Source organism: Lottia gigantea (genome assembly GCF_000327385.1).
Source record: "Lottia gigantea unplaced genomic scaffold LOTGIsca_59, whole genome shotgun sequence".
Taxonomy (NCBI): domain Eukaryota; kingdom Metazoa; phylum Mollusca; class Gastropoda; family Lottiidae; genus Lottia; species Lottia gigantea.
In genome coordinates, this window is record NW_008710013.1 from 1,212,941 (window position 1) to 1,235,376 (window position 22,436).

General features: G+C 33.7%; 2 protein-coding genes across 2 annotated transcripts; one reads left to right on the forward strand and one right to left on the reverse strand.

Annotated features, from left to right (window-relative positions):
* Window positions 1-241: 241 nt before the first annotated feature.
* Window positions 242-4,919, forward strand: LOTGIDRAFT_220154 (hypothetical protein). The gene is made up of 3 exons (XM_009063663.1): window positions 242-512; window positions 2,361-2,531; window positions 2,889-4,919. Exons 1-3 carry the CDS (start codon window positions 377-379, stop codon window positions 2,927-2,929), a joined length of 348 nt encoding a protein of 115 aa, XP_009061911.1. The 5' UTR covers window positions 242-376; the 3' UTR covers window positions 2,930-4,919.
* Window positions 4,920-13,286: 8,367 nt separating this feature from the next.
* LOTGIDRAFT_127861 (hypothetical protein) lies at window positions 13,287-13,478 on the reverse strand (the record flags this gene model as incomplete). The annotated part of the gene is made up of 1 exon (XM_009063664.1): window positions 13,287-13,478. The coding sequence occupies one exon, from the start codon at window positions 13,476-13,478 to the stop codon at window positions 13,287-13,289; it is 192 nt and encodes a 63-aa protein (XP_009061912.1).
* Between the last annotated feature and the right edge of the window lie 8,958 nt (window positions 13,479-22,436).

The following is a 22,436-nucleotide window of genomic DNA, read 5'->3' on the forward strand; positions in this document are numbered from 1 at the left end:
TGTGGTAAAATGGAGTTACTTCCCTTCGATCAAGCTCTAAGTAGAAAATTTTACAGGTCAAAATAAAAGCCAGAAAATAAACTTTAGTCATGACTCCATGCCCAAAAATATAATTTATGCAATCTTATATTAAAAATCGATAAAACTATGTGCATTTCATCTTGTAGAACTATCTCGATGTTAATTCGACCATTAACCATGTGACTAGCTTTGTTGTTATTTACAAGAGTTTGTGAATTCTAGTTGAGTGTTTGACTGGCTGGGGTTGAGAGTGGAAGCGAGAAAGTACTGCGTGTTTACATTAAGGTTAACGAACTGCTGGGCTAATTTCCTTGTCATCAAGTTTTAAATTGATATTATACTGTAACATTTGGAGATGTCAGCAAAGGAATCGGTGAGTTTGGGCAGAGAAATTCCTGCAACTAGACGAGTTATTCTGCACGATGCTGCCCACATGCCAAATGATTACAGTTCAACCCCAGGTGGAACCATTTTCTCCACCACTCCAGGAGGTTTGTTCTACTTTAATTTTTCTAATTTTCCTTATTTTGGCAGAGTTAAAATGTTCATTTTAAAGTTGATCATAATTTTGTGGCTTTTGCGCTCACAATGTAAGGTAAAAATATGAAAATACTCGAGGTAAAAGCCGGATTTTGTGAGAAATTTTCAACATGGCGACCCAACATGTGACTAATACCATTGAGTTTTAAAAAGGTACAATATTGTACAATATTGTACAATATTGTACATTGTTGCAATTTTGCTATGGAATATGACGGTATATTAGAATTATAACTGTGTATTATGGAATGTAGTGCACGGAAATCTGAGTAAATATAATTACATTACGGAATTAGATGACTGACCGACTTTCCGCACGAGTAAATTTCGGTGGGACTTCAATGTTATGTCAAGCAATCATTACATCTTAACCTGCCTTGGGCCAAGTTGGGAGTTTGATAAGCATGTACCGTTAGGGTTTTAGTGTGCCATTACCCCAGGAGTAAACCGTTATCTAAAATATTCAGGGGAGGAATGTGTATTACGTTTTATTATGAACTACCATCATGCTAACGACCTTGACTTTCATGTTTTGAGGTCGCGTGTGCCACTTTTTCAGCAGAAATTGATAAGAAATTCGGTGCAGATTTCAAGATATTGACCTTTTTCTAAAATTTGGCTGGCGCTCAGTGTAAAAAGTGGGTGACCGATTTAACGAAAAATTCAAGCTGATAAAAAGGACACTCGACCCTAATTGACAGCCTCCTCAACAAGTGTAAATATATATCCCAAATTAACATGACTTAATCACGTTCAACAGATATGAACACCAAACAATTACAAAACATTGAACTTAAAATTTATATTTAAATAGTTTGGGTTATTATTAAAGGGTTATTCTGCTTTTTTGTATAAAGTTTTCATTATCAAAAACGTCGTAAATTATTCCCTGAAATTATTTCTAAAGTATGTTATTTATATCTATGTATCTTCTGGATCAAACAGAATTTCTTTTGAAAGGGTTAATTAAAAACGGGGAGTACTACTTGTTAATTGAGCAGTTTGACCTAGTTATGGTCTTTGGCTTTATAATGGCTCGATATTATTAGTTGATACTTGTAGAAAACATATTTCTCTGCAATTAGAGGTTTATTTTACTAAAATCCATACAGTAGTTTTTCAACAGCTCCAAAAAAGCATAACGAACTTAATAACCTTATGTAATGTTTTTTTACTCTTACAACAATGTGGTCGTATATTGTAATCGGCCGTCATTCTGTTCGTTCACATGCCCACACGTAGTATGGAAGCATATTGTCCCCCGTTCACACTTAACATGTCCTGTAGAACTCATCTCAAATATCTTTAAGGTGTCAAACACTTTATCAAAACTTTCATCTTTTTGATATTGTAAAATTTACAGGAGAGAAGTGGTGTATATAGTCTTTGGTGTCATCTTCAAACTATTCATTGTTACTAAAGATTCATTACAACTTGTAGATAGGATATGCTGAGGTTTCTGTAGTTATGAAGATGAATAAGTAGGGTTGGATAAGTCTATTTAGTTAAAATTGTAACTAATCAACTTCATGAAGTTAACCAGCTGTTGACCTATCTTCCTTCAATATTTATATTATGACTCATATCTTCTATACAATAATATAAATCATTGTTTCATTTCATATCATTTATACCATCAAATTTCAATTATAAACTTGACAATTTATGAAAATCAGCAACAAGATTTTTTAAATTGAATTCTTTATATCATGAAATTCAAATTTCAATCATGAAATTGAATATTTAAATTTGTAAAAATCAACAAGATTTTCTATTTTGAATTCTATATTATTTTTCAGGGACTAGAATAGTATATGATAGAGCATTCCTATTGCAATGTCGAAACTCCCCACTAACTAAAAGTCCTCCACCAAACATGGCAAAAATTCCTGGAGTAACCACGCCAGCAGAAAAAGGATCGCCAAAAGTCAACGGAAATCCAGAATGCAAAACCGTTGCTGAAAAGCCAGGTAAGATTTGACTAGTTGATCTTTTCTATTTGACTTACAAGTTTCTACTAGTTCAGACATCTGCATTGGTTTTGTTGGTACTTGTACTAGAAAGGACTGGAATTGCAGGCCTTGAGATACCTAAACCATGTGACAATTTTCCAAATAACTGAAAGGATGGAAGCATTCAACATCAGAAGAACAGCACCCATTGCAAAAACACAGCTGCACTTTTGTGAGCAAGATATCTCACACACTGCATTCAAAGTTTAATGTTCGTTTCTGTATTTGTGTATTGATTTTGATCTGATGTATGTAAGTAATAAAAGATGTAAGTTTTATATATTATTTTAGTTTTTCAATATTTTTTTTTTGCAGAAAATCCAGGTGATGAGCCTCAGTTTGAAATGGACATATAAATCACTACCCAGAAAGTCTTTCATTTTCTGTAAAACCAATAAATAATAATAATGTGTAGTGATTTATATAAACTTTGCGAAGTACCATAATTATGGTAATGGAACCATTTCAACAAACTTCATTGGATATCTGGTGATGAGATGGCCAATCAAAAGGTTTCTATCAAGTCACAGTATTCTCAGGATTCAATTGGTCAGTTGCTTGGCAACCAAACTTTTATTAATATCTTTGTGATATATTTTGACAGAAAATTAGAAATTTCGAGAAATGTTTTATTTTGTTAATTTTCTGTCATGATTTGACTTCAATGACAATTTGTGAATGTTATGGATCATTCTTCCTATATATGACCGATGTTTAAAAATAATAGTGTGCCATTGAATGACAGTTTTAGCCTTGTTTTTAGCCCAATATTGTTATATTTTCTTATTCTGTTGAAATTTAAGATTTGACATCAATTAAAGCCACTTTTACCTATTTTATACAAGTGAATCAGTTAAAACTGAGATTAATTACATTTGTTTTTTAAAGAATAATTTTCAGTTTTGAAATTGTTAGTGAATGTCTAATTACAAAATAGGTTTAAAGGAATTGTGACATGTATTTCTATCTTTACAAGGACAATATTAATGGTATTGCCAAGCCTAATTCTGGTTTTCCTACTGCTAGACTGTGTTATTTGTTGAAAACAGAACAGTGAGGTCTCGAAATCTGATATTACTTACTTACTTACTTACTCAGGTGACACCATTCTCAGAATATTATTCTTTTGAAATAGGCTTGGTTTTCCCTTAATATATTTTATTTACATTGTGTTTAAATATACAGGGTGAGGGGTATCAAGAAATACTGGTATCAGGTGCTTCGGATGTGGAAATCATGCTAATTTCTTCCATTGGTAAAGATACTTATACAAGACACAATTCCTAACAATAGTGGTTTATAATTTTATACTTTTGTACAGAACACTGGTTATAGATTCAGTTTAATTTTGTGTCCAATCCTTGGGTTAGTTAACATGTCTCTCAAAACAATGAAAAATTACCACTCAAAAGTAGTCAATTATCAAATACTTCAAATACTTTTTAAGCTACCCTAAAAGAATCATCAAAGGTGAAGATGCACTAATATCTTTTGCACAATACAATAAGAGATGTTTTCCCACAAATCATTGTCCTTTGATAGCTTTTACCATGGCAGTTAAGGTGAAGAGTCATCCAACAATTTGGATACAGGCAAAAAATATTTTTAAAGTTTTGAATTGCATAATCTTTGTAGCTTTTTAGTGAATACCTCAAATTTCTCTATCATTCCTGTATAAAAGGATGCATTATTGTTTAAGTTAATTTAATACTTGTAGCATTTAATTCCTTCTTAGATGTAGATGTCTTCAAAATAGGTTGTAAGAACCACAGGGACCAGTTTTTTTTTCAATAATAAAAAAAAAATAATATTTTTTTTACTGATATCTAACATATCAGTAAAATATTTTTGTAAACAGACAATAAGATACTGGCCCCTGAGGTAGCAACTCCCATCATTAACTACATTTCAATTTTGTTTGATATGCATACATATGGATCCATAGTCAAGAATGACTTTTGTTTACCAATATTTTCTAGAACATAGACTTGTCTACTGGTATAAAGAAAAGAGATATTAGAAAATCTAATAGCAAATACCTAATATTTTCGGTACTTTTGTCCAGATTTATTTTGAATTGCATGTGCTTAAAGCATAAATAAAGCTTATGTGCAAAATATTTTGTGGCTATCACTATATTAGTATTTGGTCAAATCAGTAAATTTAAATTTGTCCTAAATTCTTTTAGCTGTTTTATATGTTCATTTTGAAGGTGATACGTTATTTTTCCAATTATATTATAAACTAAAATCATGTTTTGTTTTATCTAAAATTCAACATTGAAGTCAACATCTCAAAAGTGCTATTTTGTTGTTCTTTAAAGGAAATAAACATAATAAAATTCTGTGTTTCACTTCTTTTTTAGTGGCAGCGCCAGCCTCCCAAGATAGGGGGTACAAATAGGGGGCAGACTGACTTAATGGGGGGGGGACATCTGTCAATGTTGAAGTGCAAAGGCAGGAGATAGGGCTATTAGGTACTTCCAAGAAGTCTTGTTTCAATTAATTGATGTACGATGCAGTACACCCAGCCAGAAGTCTGTCTCGATTAACATATCTTGTAATACACCAAGGTTTTAGTATTGTAGAACATCCACTTGTCAGTCCCTTCAATGTTGTGTAGAACACCCAGTAGAAAATAGTAGTCCATCTCAATAAATGTCTTGTGGAACACCCAGTAGTCAATCTCAATATATGTCTTGTGGAAACCCAGAAGAAAATAGTAGTCCAGTAGTAGTCTTGTGGAACACCCAGTAGTCAGACTCAATATATGTCTTGTAGAACATCCAGTAGTCAATCTCAATATATGTCTTGTGGAACACCCCCCACATGGTGCAGAAAAGTAGGACGTAAAACTCCATTCATTTCATTTCATTTGTGGAACACCCATTAGAAAATAGTAGTGAATCTCAATATATGTCATGTGGAACACCCCGTAGAAAATTCTGATATATTTGTCTTGTGGAACACCCAGAAGAAAACAGTAGTCCATCTCAATATATGTCTTGTAGAACACCTAGTAGAAAATTCTAATAATGTCTTGTGGTACATCCAGTAGTCGGTCTCAATATATGTCTTGTAGAACACCTAGTAGAAATTCTAATAATGTCTTGTGGAACACACAGTAGTCAATCTCAGTATATGTCTTGTAGAACACCTAGTAGAAAATTCTAATGTCTTGTGGAACACCCAGTAGTCAATCTCAATATATGTCTTGTAGAACACCTAGTAGAAATTCTGATATATTTCTTGTGGAACACACAGTAGTCAATCTCAGTATATGTCTTGTAGAACACCTAGTAGAAAATTCTAATGTCTTGTGGAACACCCAGTAGTCGGTCTCAATATATGTCTTGTAGAACACCTAGTAGAAAATTCTAATGTCTTGTGGAACACACAGTATTCAATTTCAATATATATCTTGTAGGTAGAAAATTCTGATATATTTCTTGTGGAACACCCAGTAGTCAATCTCAATATATGTCTTGTAGAACACCTAGTAGAAAATTCTAATAATGTCTTGTGGAACACACAGTATTCAATCTCAATATATGTCTTGTAGAACACACAGTAGTCAATCTCAATATATATCTTGTGGAACACTCAATATTCAATCTCAATATATGTCTTGTGGAACACACAGTATTCAATCTCAATATATGTCTTGTGGAACACACAGTATTCAATCTCAATATATATCTTGTAGAACACCTAATAGAAAATTCCAATATATATCTTGTGGAACACACAGTAGTCAATCCTAATGTAGAAACATTGAGTAGTTAATCCCAATATATGTTTTGTAGAATACCGATTGGTTTGATTATGTATATCAATGAGTTACAATGCTGTGTGGATGAAAATCATTTGGGATGACTGCTAGTTTTTATAAAAGAGTGACAGATTCCAAGACTTTTCAAATATATACTATTTATGCAACAGCCTTGAATCAATGTGCTTGACTCATAGTATAAAAACATAATATACAAATTACACATTGGTCAACTTGAATTGCATTAAACCAAGGTTTGTTTTGGGAAATAAACAATATTTATAGCCTTCAATCTGAAGTTATTTTTATTCATACATTTTTTTACATTCTTTCTATTTATCAAAGAAAAAGCTATTTTAGAGAAAAGAATGCAGGGAAAAAAATTCACGAGCACATTCAGCCGATTTCATTCTTTGTGATAACCATATAATAATATAATAATAATAGCACATACAAGGGGACATAACTAAATAACATGTGAACCCTTTTAAATATTTCCCCTCTTCCAATATCACCGTTTATCATGTATAACCTAGACTCCACCATCCAGACATCTTTATATAACATATATAGCACAAATAACCTGGATAATCGAGGCTAGTATTTTACTACATTTAGTTAAATATGGTAAGAGGAAAAAAAATGAAAAAAAAAAAATGCTTCATTCAATAATCAAAGTAATTATTCCAAAAATCATGGTCGCCTCACCAAATTGTTGGCATATGAACGTCATCAGTCAAAATATATATAGAGAGCAAGTCAATATCTGGATTATATGTTGCCTTGTTGTTGCTGACTCCAGGCCCATGTCTGTAAAAAAAAGGGAAAATATAAGTACAATTTTTAATAAAAATTTCCGCAAGCTATAAGAATTTTGGAATAAAATTTTAACTTTTGATGTGTCTGCCTAGAAGAATAGAATGAAACCCTATTTGGCTTTAAAAAAAAAAACAACCACATAAACTGCAAAGATTGACAATTTAAATTGGTTGTCTTGCATTTAATATTACGTTTGCATTACTCTACTTACCCCATTATCTATAGTGTCAGGAGGAGGTTGTTTCATTCCCGTATTCCATAAATTAGGTAGGTTATCTCCCCCTGACAGACCTCGAGGTGCCATCATATGTTGATTACTCTGTGGATAGTGTCCATTGGTAAACATTGCAACTTGCTGTAATAAACAAACTATCATAACAACTGGGAAGATGGCTTGCCAGGCAAGGTAATATATGCCCACTGACAGCTATGATTTTGAATGAAAATATTAAGCAGTACAGTAACACCAGTATGAAATATTCAATCTTCAGTCATACACTTCTTTTGAACTCTTTAGGACGATAACATTGATCAATTTTTAGCTCGTGAAAACTCTACAAGGCAAAAATCCAGTAAGAATTATGCCTTTTAGTGTTTAAGAGCTAAATTTGAAAGCGTTTTCCAGAATAAGGGCAATAACTCATACTAAATATTTTTAAATTCTTCTGATTTTCAATAGGGTTTATCCTTGGGTGATAACGAACACTCGCATCAAGTTTCATTAAAATCCGTCAAGAATTGTCCTTTCTAGAATGTTTACAAGCTAAAAATTGAACGCGTTTTCAAGAACAAGGGCAATAGCTCATACTAATCATTTTTTCGATTCTTCTGATGTTAAATAGGGTTCATCCTTGGGTGATTATGAACACTCACACCAAGTTTCGTCAAGAATTGTGCCTTCTAGAGTGTTTACGAGCTAAAAATTGAACGCGTTTTCAAGTGCAAGGGCAATAACTCATACTAAATATTTTTCGATTTTTCTGATTTTCAATAGGGTTCATCCTTGGGTGATTACGAACACTCATACCAAGTTTTGTCAAAATCCGTCAAGAATTGTGTCTTGTAGAGTGTTTACGAGCAATTGTGGACGGACGGATCGACGGACGGACATGTGTGATGGCAATATACGCCCCCCCATTTCATGTGGGCGTATAAAAATCAAAAGAATCTGTAAAAAATTGTAGCCTGTAGAGTGAGCACAAGTTGCACAATATAGCTAATAGAGAAAAACGTCAAGTCAGACACGATATTTCGGTGAAAAATTATCCGATCATCACGAAAATCAATAGGGATCATCTTCATAATGACATTGACACACAAAATAAAAATCAAAAGAATCTGTAAAAAATTGTAGCCTGTAGAGTGAGCACGAGTTGCACAATATAGCTAATAGAGAAAAACGTCAAGTCAGACACGATATTTCGGTGAAAAATTATCCGATCATCACGAAAATCAATAGGGATCATCTTCATAACAACATTGACATACAAAATAAAAATCAAAAGAATCTGTAAAAAATTGTAGCCTGTAGAGTGAGTACGAGCCAAATGTGAACGGATGGACGGGCGGACCGACTGACGGGGTGATTACAATATACGCCCATCTTACGTGTGGGCGTATAAAAATGATCACACCAAATTTCATCATAATCCGATGAAGAGGGTAGTCTGTATTGTGCATAAAAAAAAATTTTGAAGCTTTTTTCAAGGTCAATAACTCAAAAACTGTTCATTGAATAGTTAAATTTGAATCAGTCCCATGATCTCATAAATACAAATGATAACAGCAAATTTCATTTAATTCAGATGAAAACTGTAGTTTCTATTTTATTTTCAAACAAATTTTGACGTGTTTTGAAGTCAAAGACAATAATAGAAAACTGTTCATTGAATAATAGTAAAATTTGAATCATTAAAGATTTCATCAATTTAAATGACCACACCAAATTTTATTTAAATAAGATGATAACTGTTGACAAAAAGTTTTGACATGTCTTTTCTAAGTCGAGGGCAATAACTCAAAAACCATTCATCGAAAAATCATAAAATTCGAATCGCTCTAAAATATCAATGATCACACCAAATTTCATTTCAATCCGATGAAAACTATAGTCTCTATTATATTCACGAACCGATGGACAAGAGGCAATGGAAATCTGGACGTATTAAAAATAAGGGTTTTTATTCAAGATCAGTTTAATCAGTTATTGCTTTAGCACCGATTTGAACTATCATTTCTATCAGACTGTCATTCATACAAAACGTGTGAAAGCATTCAGTTCCACAAAAAACGTGAAGTAGATACAGTCTGGAGAAATCACTGATACTTACTGGTATATTTGAGTCCATATTCTGTGGTAAACCATCATGAAATGATGTTCTCTCATGTGGTGGTTCGTTAGTTGGGGGTCCACCACCTGGTAAAGAATTTAAATTATAAACCATATTGCCACCAGTAATAACAGATGATGTCATGACAGAGGAGGTCATTGATGCAGCTGTCATGAGGTTGGTTGTGGAAGGAACCCATTCTGGATTTATTTCTTAAAAAAAATGGATGTCACTGCTATTACTTATATTTCTTTCAGACTTTAAGTAGAACTGTGTGTAATCATATGACCCAAATAGGTGCTGATCAAAACTTTATTAAAGGTTACAGCATAAAAAACCTTGCCTAGAACTAGTTTGATGTCATCATATTATTTCTTAGTAAAAATTGGAAATATACATCCGTTTTAAGTTTAAAAGCTATCTTTTCAGTCTTACGATCAAGCTTAATTCAGAAATTAATTTAGTCTGATCCGGTTTGAAACATATTGGTTGAAACAATGTCCCTGAATCAGAAGAAAAAAGAAATGAGAATCTTCAATACTTTTGTTCAGGGCTGAAAATGTGTCATATCATAACACACCCTGGAAGTATACATATGAAATATTTAGTATATCTACAATTCAAACCTGTCCAAGATCTCATTTATATACAGTAACATAGCGATGTTTATTCATAATTTACCATTATGTCAAAAATATACAGTAGTTTTGAAAGAAAAATCTCCATAAATTTTAACTTGACCTTGCTCTAATATATTGATAAATGTGATAAGTACAATTTTACTTAATACATTCAAAAAGTTTAATATGCCAGCAAGGTAATATATGCCCACGGGCAGCTTTATTTTGAATTAAAATATTTGGCAGTACAATAACAATCACCAGTATGAAATATCAACTTTCAGTCATACACTTCTTTTGAACTCTTTAGGGCCCTGGCAATACTGCATAATATTGAGTATGAGTTATTGCCCTTGTTCTTGAAAACTTGTTCAATTTTTAGCTTGTGAAAACTCTAGAAGGCAAATATTCAACCTTCATGGCGTTACTGAACAATAAAAATCCAGCAAGAATCACGCCTTTTAGTTTCTGAGAGCTAAAATTTGAGAATGAGAACAATTACTTGTAATAAAATTTTTTTGATTTTCGATAGGGTTAATAATGATTGATAATAAACAATTTCAACAAGTTTCGTCAAAATCTGCCAAGAATTGAGCCTTCTAGAATGTTAAAAAGCTAAAAAAAATTTCAAGTTTTCCACTAGCAATTGTGGACGGACCGACGGACTCATACAATTTTTTTTCTGATTTTCAAATGGGTTTATCCTGGGTTTCTTCAAAAACCGTCAAGAACTGCCTTGTAGAGTGTTTCAGGCAATTGTAGACTGACAAACCGACGGACATGGGTGACGGCTATATACGCCCCCCCATTTTATGTGGCGTATAAAAAAATTAAATAACAATACCTGAATTCATGTCCCAAAATTTTGAAAAATCTCTACCAGGAGGGAATTCAATAGATGATCTGGCAGGTGTTTTACGATGAGCCCTTTCTACACCAATGGGACGAGGTACACGTCTATCCTCTACACTCTGTTTAACTTCATTACCTGGTGGGGCTCTCTCTGAAATTACCAAGACATATCAACAGCACGGTAGAATTTGATGGTAGGGAGAAGGTTGAAACTTGAAGCTGCATGCTGTAAATTCTTTTGAATCTTTGAAAATATAGATGTAAAAATTTAGGCTTCAATATTTAGACCTAACTTTTTTCCTAGAAGGTGCAAAACTGGAGTAGTAAGGCTTTAAAAAGTACATGACTTTGGAGAAGTAGAATAAAATCTCACCTTGCATACCACCAATTGAAGGAGCACTATTAGGTCTACCAATTGTTTGCATCATGGGCGACAAAGCTCTCTGTAGTTGAGGAACAGGAGGATTGAAACCACTGGGAGCTTGGTTGATTGACTGTGATGCTGCTAACTGCTGGATCAATGTATTTATAGCATTGATATCTGTAGGATTCTTTTGGTTTAAAAGGTTGATGTTGTTTGCAGCATTGATCAACAGAAGTTGTTGCTGAAAAGCAGCAGAGTTTGCATGAAGAGATGACACTCTAGGTGATCTCTGCATATTTTGTTGCATCCCCATGCCCATATTTTCCATCCCAGACATATTCTGATTTGCTGTAATATGAAAATCAGGAGCGTTTGGATTCAGTGTACTTTTGATTTCTGGTAAAGTCATTGGTTGGTTTGGTGTACTGTACTCATCTTTTTGACTAGTGATGGAGGTCAAGGATTGTTGACTCATGTCCAGAGAAGACTGGCTTCGTGGAGAAAGACCACTAGGTGTTGACATGTTAGACCTTGGGGAAATCACTGACTGCATACTACCAGACTGCATGTTGGGTTGCATCCCAGCCTGTAGACCAGTTGGTAAACCAGATGTCATGCCTCCTGTAAGTCCAGGGTGCATTCCAGACTGCATTGGTGGTTGTAAACGGGGATCTGGAAAAGCTGGAGTTCTTCCAAAATCAGGTTCATTCATAGGATTGAGAGCAATATGGAAATTTCTAATATTAGCTGGGACTTGAATTTCATGTTCTTGTCGGAATTGAGGAGAGGCTGTTCGTCCAATTTTAAATCCTGGAGCCTTGGCTTGGAGTGCTGGATCTAACATTTGATCTTCAGGTTGTGGCATACTGCTATGGTTATTATTCACAACATTAGATGTGGAGGATGCCACAACGCCTGCCTTGGCAACACTCGCAAAATTCATCATCTTGTCATCGTCTTTCTTGAGAAACATGTCCGAGTTGAATAAGTTGTTAAATGGATTATATTCTCCAGGAGTTGTTGCTGGAGACACAGGTTGCTGATGACCATGTTGATTACCAGGTGTAACATTATGACTAGCATGTGATGTTACTATAGGTAATGGTTGATGTTCTGGCTTGTTCGTTCCAGGACGTTGTAAAAGACGAATTGTATTCATTTGCTTACTAGGTGTTTTATTAGACATCTGATTGCGACTGTCAGGTCGTGGTCCAGTCACAGTTGACGTGGTCACAACAACTTTCATCTGATTACCAGAATGAGTTATAGTTGTGGAGGAAACAGTAACTGATGGTGCATGATGGCGGTCACCATGTGTGTGCATACCATTTCTGTCACCATTATTGAAAGAGTTGGTAGCAGAATGTGGAATAAAATTCTTCAATGGACTCTTTCTAGGTGAAGGTTGAGGAGCTGGATTGGGGTCTTGCCAAACAGAAACTGACATTGGAGGCTGACTGTTCATTTTGTTTGAGTGTGTTGGCGTTCCCATTCCTTGTCTTCCCTCTGAACTACGAGAAGATTTTGATGGTGTGTTGTTGTTGTTAGTATGACTGACTGAAGCAGCATTAAAAGTTCCAATTGGCATATCAGGGGAAAAGGTATCAATAACTGGTGGTTTGTCAATCTTCATCTCAGCCTTTGATTCATTGATTATTTCAGCCAAATCTTTCTCTGGATCTTGAACCAATGATGTTATCAAAAAACAGGCTAGTCTTGTTGCCTCAGCACTTCCCCTAAAAATAAGATTCAAAAATCATTTCATAACAGATATGAATATTCCATCTATCTAAATCTGGGTCATCATCATAATTTTCTTTCCAGAAAAAAGCTGCACATTCTCCATGTTACTTAACTTGTCATAAATATTCTATCTTACTGGGGAGCAATGCATCAAGTGTCAAACAAGATATACAAATTGTGAACGGAATATTTAAGGTCAATAATCGATAAAAACTCACTTGATTGTAATAGCTCTCTCTGATAAACCTTTCTGTTTTTCCACTTCTACATGAGCACCTGATACATCTCTTATAGCATTGATATTACAACCACCACGTCCAATAACTCTACTAATAGCATTACTTGGTACCAACACTTTCTTAGTCTTAGATATTGGTGGAACCCTGTAACCAGATATACAGTACATTACTGCTTTTTTGTTTTATACAAATTTACAACTTCAACATTTGGATTTTATTGAATTTGCTCTTGACATTTCAAGATAAGATGTCATGTTTAAAAGAGTGCCAATGTATTATCAAGTAAAATTAAACAATAAACCATTTTATTGAATATTTCTTTATTTTTTTGACTCACTGGATCTTCATTCATCAACATCAGAACTGATTCTGACCATGACAAGAATGTCGAATCTTACTTAACAACTACCAAGGAAAGAGATGTCATTGAATTCTAACTGAAACTTCAACTGAAAATTAGCCGTTGTGCCCTTGAAACATATTAAAATTAAGAAATACTTTAGTTTTTCTATAGCAAATTCTATTCACACATTATAATATGGGCGTATATAAAAACATACTTTCTCACAACTTCTTTCCAGCCATCTTCTTTCTTTTGACCTTTCTTTGGACTGGTAGATTGATTGTTCACCTTTGAACTTGGGTTACTATGGGAACTTACAGTATTTGACTTCTCAACACTAAAATAAGAAATGAAACTAAAGTTAAGATCAGATCAAGTAGTATTAACTGCAAATAATCATACATCATTTATTTCATTAACCATGCAAGAAAAGGTTTTCTTAGGCTGACTGGTGATTCATTAGATGTTGTAAGATCCATATTGAACAAATTCACTGACAAATAGCATATGTTATCAACTTCATAATGAAAGATAGCTTGCGTTGCAAAGTAAGATACGCCCACTGGCAGCTGTCAGAAATGATAAAACAGTCTTTAGTGACTAAAGTATGAATTTTCTCATATTGAAGAAATTTTATTAGTTTGAATTCAATTACATATATATATGCCAGTTATTTATGCTGAGTAATTCCACAAAATTTTTTAAAATCAATATCAATAACCCAAATACAACAAACAATTAAATCACACAGCTCTAATCAAGGGCAAAAAACAACTTTTGACGCGTGTTTACAAAGTCAAAGGCAATAACGCAAAAAATGTTCATCAAAAATATCTCTTGTTAGAACTTGTCTGAGATCTTATCAATTCCAATGATCACACCAAGTTTCATCAGAATCGGATGAAAACTGTAGCTTCAATCCTGCTCACGAACAATTTTCAACAAATTTCAAGGCGTTCTAAGTCAAGGGCAATATCTCAAAAACCGTTCATCGAAAACATGTCAAATTCGAACTTGACCGAGATCTTATCAATCTAAAGCATCACACCAAGTTTTATCAAAATCAGATAAAAACTGTAGTCTCTATAGTGCTCACAAGAAATGTTGACGGACGGACCGACAGACAGGGGCAACGACAATATACAACCAGATATTCATGTGAAATAAATAATAAAACTTGACATCAAATACCATCCTTTAATACCCAACGTTTCGTCAAAAAAGTTGACTTCATCTGGGGAAGAATCAAACTACAAATGGTGGAAGGCAGTTGTGAGCGTATAAAAAGCTACTTCGAAGCCAGTCTATTATATACTTACACATTATTGATTTTGATCTTGTCAAGCTTTTTGGTGAGTTTTTGTATTTCTTTATCAGGCAGTTTCAAATTAGAAGGTATGGTACCAAAATCATCTAAATCATCAATACCTATAATAAGAATCATTTATGAGAGCATTATCATGCTTGTAAGTTGTCAAGTAATGATATGATTGAACTGTTTCATCCAATTCATGTCTATAAGTATTTCAAGATATATAACAGAAGACGACAAAAAGATGTAGATTGTAATTGTGTACCTATCAATACCCATTTATAAATCTTTTAACCTCCTTCAATCCAATAAAAATTTTATATGTGAACATACCAGTATTATGATTTGATTTGTAAACAATGTCATTCTTATGTTTACTGCGTTCTTTATTATTATTATAACTAGATGACGATGTTGTTGATACAGTACTAGTACAGATTGTAGTTACAACATTAGAAGTAGTAGTAATAGTTAAACCAGTAGTAGCTACTGATGACTTCCAATTACATGATGTCTTCGGTACTGCATTTCTCTTTTCTAATTGTCGCTCTCGTTCTTCACGTCTATTCTTACGATTTTTACGTGCCTCAAGACTAGAAGTTGGTGGTAAACGAGATTTACGAGGTCGTGCTACTGTTGGCTCAGTTGTAGTTGGTAAAGTAGTACCTGTAAAAAGTCAGAAAAATTAACTATGGCTTTAATAGTTCTCAATGTTACCTAATCTTTTGAATGTTTTGAATCTCATCCATAAAAATATGGAAATGGAGTTATGTGGGAATTAACATAATTATTTCTTTAACATTTCTGATGGAATATAAACAATACCAACCAATAGTGGAAGTAATAGTAGCTACTGGTGTCACTAATTTCACTATTTCTTGTTCAATTTTCTCTACTACAGATTCACAACTATCAGGTTCTGGTGATGAATATTTAATCCTACAAAAAAACAGACATACTTTCATTACAAATTACAAATTTTAAATACAGATGGTTATTTTGAATACTAGTCAAACAAATCAATGATTTTTCACACTATTTAAAATGAAAAAGATATTTCAATAACTCACTCGTCATCTTTCTTGCTGGTTTCTTTATTCTTTTTCTTATTTTTCATTCTCTTTCTCTCTCGTTTCTTAGCTTGAACTGCCTTCTTATTCTCCATTTCTTGTCGTTCTTTATCCAGTTCCTCCAGTAATATGGTGGCATTTTTATTAGCTTCCTCTGCCTGCCAGTTCTTGGCACTTATTATAGCTTCCATACACTGTTCACATCTTTGTTGGAGTTCCTGCATCAAAAAAATGTCTTTATTACATATACTATACCCTAAAGTGTTTTGCACAAATTACATATGTCCGGCAACCTTCATGTGTGATTTTCTTAAGATATCCAAACAAAAAAGTCATGAAAAAGTCACAGTCTTGTAGAGTATATAAAGACAATTGAGATATTTATTAGAAATTGAAACTGCCGAGTGAAACACGAAAACCGAAACAACATTTTGGCAATACCTTCATTTTTAAAACATATTTGCTATCAAATTTACAATTGCTGACAGCCGTATCATAATAATAAAACGAAATTAACCAACCTTATCAGTGACAGTAGCTATATATTTCTGCAGTTCTGTATCAGAGGGGAACTGAGACACTAGCTTCACCAACCATTTAACAATTTTAGTATGACCTTTACGGAAACTAGCCATTAAACAGGAGACTTTACGATTATCCATACTGTCAATACTAGCATCATGTTGAACCAATAACTGAGCTACATCAAGGTGACCACCAGCACACGCCAACCATAATGGGGAATTCCCTTTCTTATTTTTCACTTCAATTTGACAGTTTCTAAAAACAGAGAACATTTTAATATTCAATAGGTCATTCAAAGGTACCTTAACATACAATTGTATATATGTACCGTATCCATTGTATCCATGGGGTGCTGTTGAGCTCACATAAGCTTTAAGGTAAATTATAAAGGGTAAATAGTTTGTATTTAGGCACCAGATGTAGGGTCACTAATGCAATGCACTTTTGAGTGAGCTGCATATCTACTGCTTTTGTGTTGGTAGATCACCAAAACTATATACTAGTGACCTAACAGAAGGGAATCATTATATTTTAATCTTTTGGTCTATAAAAAAAATATTTCTTAATGTTGTGATATCTAAACAAAATTTGTACATTCGAGGCAGGAAAGCATCGGTCAAATCTAGAAATGATACAATTATACAGTTTGGCTTACTTTAGTATCAATAATTCAACAAATTTATAGTGTCCTTTATCAGCAGCAATAGTTAGAGCTGTATCACGAGATGATGGCACTGGTGGAGCATTTACATCAGCATTTTTATCAATTAGAACTTGTCCTACTTCAACATAACCTCCTGATGCTGCTTCCATTAATGGTGTTAAACCAGTCTGTAGAGAGAAACATATTTATTTAAATAATAAACACAAGCTAAGTACTATAGAGTAAAAGTGACAGAAAAAGGTATTAAGGAAGATCTGTGTATAGTATAGGACATCATATTTACCTTGGCTCTATGCTCAATATTTGCTTTTCTATCCACTAACAAACTAACAACTTCATGACGACCTTGAAAACAGGCTAAGGTCAATGCTGTATTACGATTTGTTTCAATCTGAAAATAAAACATGATTTAAAATCAAGAATTCAAGTTATATTGTCATTTATCTAGGTATATGTAAACGAGGAACTTTACAAAAACTACTTAGTACCCAGTTCTCTAATTTGACACTTACCTGTGCATTGATATCACTTCCCATATCCAATAACAATTTAACAGCTGCTAAATGTCCATTCATAGCAGCTAGCATTAACGGTGATATACCTAACTTAGAACCAGTTCTACAAAATAATATCAAATATTCCATTTAGATCCTTAGTATATATTACTAGTTCCTAATAAATGTAAGAAATTGTTCCTTTATATTTGTTCTCCTAGAATTAACATACAACTGTATGACAACCATGTCCATAATATACTTAGTTCACTGATCAAATTTAAATAACAAGGATATAATGTTTACTGCAATGAAACATAGGCAGAAATCATACCTTGAATTAATTTCGGCACCATGATTCAGAAGAAGTTTAATTATATTAACATAACCACCAGAAGCAGCAAGACTTAATGGAGTATAGTCAGATACATTGCGATGTTCTTTATTCGCACCCTTTGCTAACAACAATTCTACAACCTAAATAAATAATATCAATTTCATAAAAATAATGGAGTAAACTAATATATAACAATTAAAACTCAATGAGCAAATATCTTTTAATACAATGAAGTATAATATTTGAAAAAAATAATCTGGATATGCATAGGATCAGGACAGGAACTCAATCTTTATCTTAACTTCTGAGATAGTATCTTCCTATAATGAAAACAAATTTTACCTCAAATCGACCACCTGAACATGCTAATGATAATGGGGTATCCTTGGTTCTCTCAGACTGAGCTTCTATCTCTGATCTATTGTCTAATAAAATTTCAACCACATCCACATGACCTGCAGTAGCTGCTAGAATCAATGGCGTAAAACCTGTAATACAACAGATAAAAACACCATTACAAAACAAAAAACATGCCAACATGGAATTTTTACCCTGCAATCCTTCAATCATTATGTCCAACTAAGTTATCACAGCTGACCAAAATAAGAAAAAGGGTAAGATAAAATTTGGTGTCCCTATCAACAAGCAGATAAGGAAAACTTCTTACCTTTCTTGTCACGATGTTCTAAATTAGCTCCCTTAGCCAATAACAATGTAACTAATTCAGTATGACCTCCAGCACAAGCCAATGTCAAGGCTGTATCATGGTTACTCTCAGTATGAGCATCAACATCCACAGAAGATGACAGTACAGGGGTTAGACTCTGAGGAGAGGCAGGTGAAGGGGTCGGTGTAAGGGGAGTAGAAGGAGGTGGTGTTATAGCCTCAACACCTAGGACAGATGATGATTGAACCAGTGTCTGTCCATTGGGATTCTGCTGAACCACAAGTTGTTGTTTTCGGTAAATTTGTTTGTTGTTTGGTTGTGGTTGTTGTTGCTTCAACTGCTCTTGCTGTTGTTGTAGTTGAAACTGTTGTTGCAGTTGAATCTGCTGGGCCTGCTGTTGCATCAATTGTTGTTGTTGCTGATGAGTGAAAATTTGTTGGGAGACGACAGGAGCTTGGTTTGGTAAAAGTTGCTGTTGGGATTGTTGTAAAGTGGCATGTTGAGCCAAGGATGTTGTTTGGATTACTGATGTTGTTTGTTGTTGAGTTGGGAGTTGCAAAGACTGCTGACTTGACGAACAGACTGTTTGGACTAGTTGATTCTGGTGAGCTAGGTTTACTGGTGTTTGGGCAAGTTGAACTTGATTGAGGGATTGTGAAGTTGGGGACTGGATACTTGTTGCAGTCTGTGGTAGAAGTTGGAGAGTTTGTTGTGGCAAAGGTTGTTGAGGAAAATTCTGTGATTGAAGCTGGTTATTCAACATGTGCTGTAAAAGTTGGCCTTGTTGTTGAGGGGTCAACTGAAAGTTTGGGAACGGGATATTTTGAGGAGTTAAGACTTGTAAAGGTTGTTGTTGTTGACGTGTTGGATCTATGATGCCAACCGGTTGGACTGACTGTTGTTGTTGTTGCAATTGAAGCTGGTTGGCACATGATGCTGTCAGAGAAGGTGGATCAGTAGAAGAAGACACTGTAAAAAAAAAAAAAAAAAAAAAAAAAAAAAAAAAAATTTAACTGTCTGAAAAATATGATTATTACAGTTGACACATAAGTTTTTATTTCATGTTTTATTTTTTATAAATGATATGATAAGAATAGGTTAGGAAAAATACTTTCCATGACTTTTTCGACAGGGCATACTGGCCAATTTCTTCAACTGAATCAAAGCGTTTCTACCTCCATGGTTATTGCTTTTAACACACAGAGAAATGTCTTACCTCCATTTTGGTCAGTAGCTATAGTTGGAGACGGTAATGAAGGTTGTATGACACCAATCAAACTTTTAGTACGTGGTTTAACACTACCATTTCGTTTTGTCTGGGCATTTTTCCCCCCAGCAGGTGCTCTAGTATCAGTGATAGGAGGATTACTACCAGGTGTAAATATAGGTTGAGGGATAAATGATGTATCAGCATAGGATATCACAGGTTGACTAACTACTGGTAAATCAGCCATACTTTTAGGAGATTTAGGATTAATTAAATCAGAGAAAGGTAGATCAGTTTGGACACCCAACGTGTTGATGTCAGATGTTGGTGGTAACACTGGTAAAACAGGTAGAGGAGGTGATTGGGTTGAGTCTGGAGATACACTAGCAGCTTGGCGTATTCGAGCAATAACTTGTTGTTGTTGATCACGATGTTGTTGTTGCTGTTGATCACGATGTTGCTGTTGATGCTCACGTTGCTGTTGTGCCTTTTCATGTAGTTCTCTTTCAACTTTTTGTAATTCAGCTAAAATTTGTTGTTTTCGTAAAATTTGTTCCTCCTTGGATGCCGCTGGGACAGAATTGATTTCTTTGTTAACAATATTATTAATGATAGCTTCCACCTTCTCTGTGGCTTTCTCATTTGGATATTGTTCAGGTATTTTTTTATCTGGTGGTGGAGTAATTTCCCCTAATGGTACAGGATTATTTGTTTGTTTTATGACTTTCACCTCTGGTGCTTGGTTTAAACTTCTCTTTGCTACTGATTTCTGCATGTTGGTGCGAACTTGGTCTAAATTTTTGGCTGAAAAAGGTTTTAAAAAAGGACACTTAATTGAAGGTTTTTGTAATAATTATTGAAAGAAACCCTGCCGATTTCCTAAGAGAAAAGAATAATTTTTCGAAACATCTGAACAAATGTTAAGCTAAATTTAGATTCACCATTTAGCTATATGACGATATAACTACTTACCCTGAATATTTGGTGTAAAATTAACAGGTGATAAAGGTATTTGTGAATCAGGTTCACTGGGTGGTACTATATTAGCTAATCCTGGTAGTGGAACACGTGGCTACAAAAACAGAGACAAGGTAAATCAATGATTTCAAAGGCATGGTTTCATACGCCCACTAACAGCTGTCAGAAATGAAACCGTTTATTCAATTGTTACCAATTTCGAATGTGACTGAGATCTTATCAACATATACATGTACCTCCTTGCATCAAGATCAAATAATAATAATATAATAATAATAATCTATTTTAAACACTTCAAGGCCAAGGCCCATGGTACATTTCATTACAATAAATGTGGTATAAATAAAACAGATCATAGATGGTAATTAACATTAAAAAAATTAACCCTTAATCTCTTAATATAGGACAAACTGGTATAAAGTGCATTTCATCTTCTATCAATCCCAAGTTGCATAATAGACAGATTCTTTCATTATATGGAGTGATATTTCTCAAAGACAATGACTCAGAAACTGTTATCGGATTATTATCAATTTAGAACTTGACCTAGATAGCATTAATATATACATGCATCAAGAAGGTCTCTTTTGTACCTACAAAAAATGTGAAAGGACGACAACAATACACATCCATATTTCATTGAGGCTGTACAAAAATAAGCATACATAATCTAGTGACAATGCCTTCAGACTTAATCTTGAGTGTGCAAAAGTCAAATTTGAAACTGATTTAAAATAAAATAAAAGAAACCTTTATCAAAATATCCCTATTCAGCATAAAAGAAAAAAAAAATTCTTAGAAAAACATTAAAAAGTCTATGAAATTAGTTTCATAACCTACCTCTTCAGTAGTTAGATCTATATGATTCAACTGAGTAGAATCAGGGGAGGTGATCATGTTATTTTGTCTATTAGGCCAATCTAATAATAGCTTGACAACATTGGTATGACCACCCTTAGCTGCTTCTATTATCATAGTAGATCCATCCTAAAACATAAATTCAATGAAGGAAGTTGATATATTTTTCAGGAAGTGCATAAATAAAAATTCGGCTGTTTGTTAAGAACTCTGAACTTTTTAAGGACTAATTCACTGTACATACTTGAATAATATTCAGCTCCAATACTGCAAATTTTCCTTAATGATTTCAAGTTTTAAGAAAGCTTATCAAATACATTGGTGTAATATTCTTAAGTTCTGAAGAATGGCACTTTACTATTCCCCTATATCAAGAACAAATGGACCTTACCTTGAGCCTATGGTGAGAATCAGCATTATTTGCTAACAATAACTCTACAACAGTCATATGACCACCTGCACAGGCTAGAGACAATACTGTATGATCATTGGTTGATGTTGAACGATTTAAATCAGCTCCTATAAAATAAACAGAGAATAGTTAAGGTGATTAGCATACTCTTATTAGCTATTATTCTGAAGATTTAACCAAGTGTCAATTAAACCTCAAACTAAGTAGAAAAAATATTTTTACTTAAAATACCAATGAATGTATACCTTTTCTAATAAG

Coding starts and splice junctions, on each gene's coding strand:
- LOTGIDRAFT_220154 (XM_009063663.1), top strand. CDS start 377: ATGTCAGCAAAGGAATCGGTGAGTTTGGGCAGAGAAATTCCTGCAACT. Junction 513..2,360: donor TTTCTCCACCACTCCAGGAG/GTTTGTTCTACT, acceptor ATTATTTTTCAG/GGACTAGAATAGTATATGAT. Junction 2,532..2,888: donor AACCGTTGCTGAAAAGCCAG/GTAAGATTTGAC, acceptor TTTTTTTTGCAG/AAAATCCAGGTGATGAGCCT.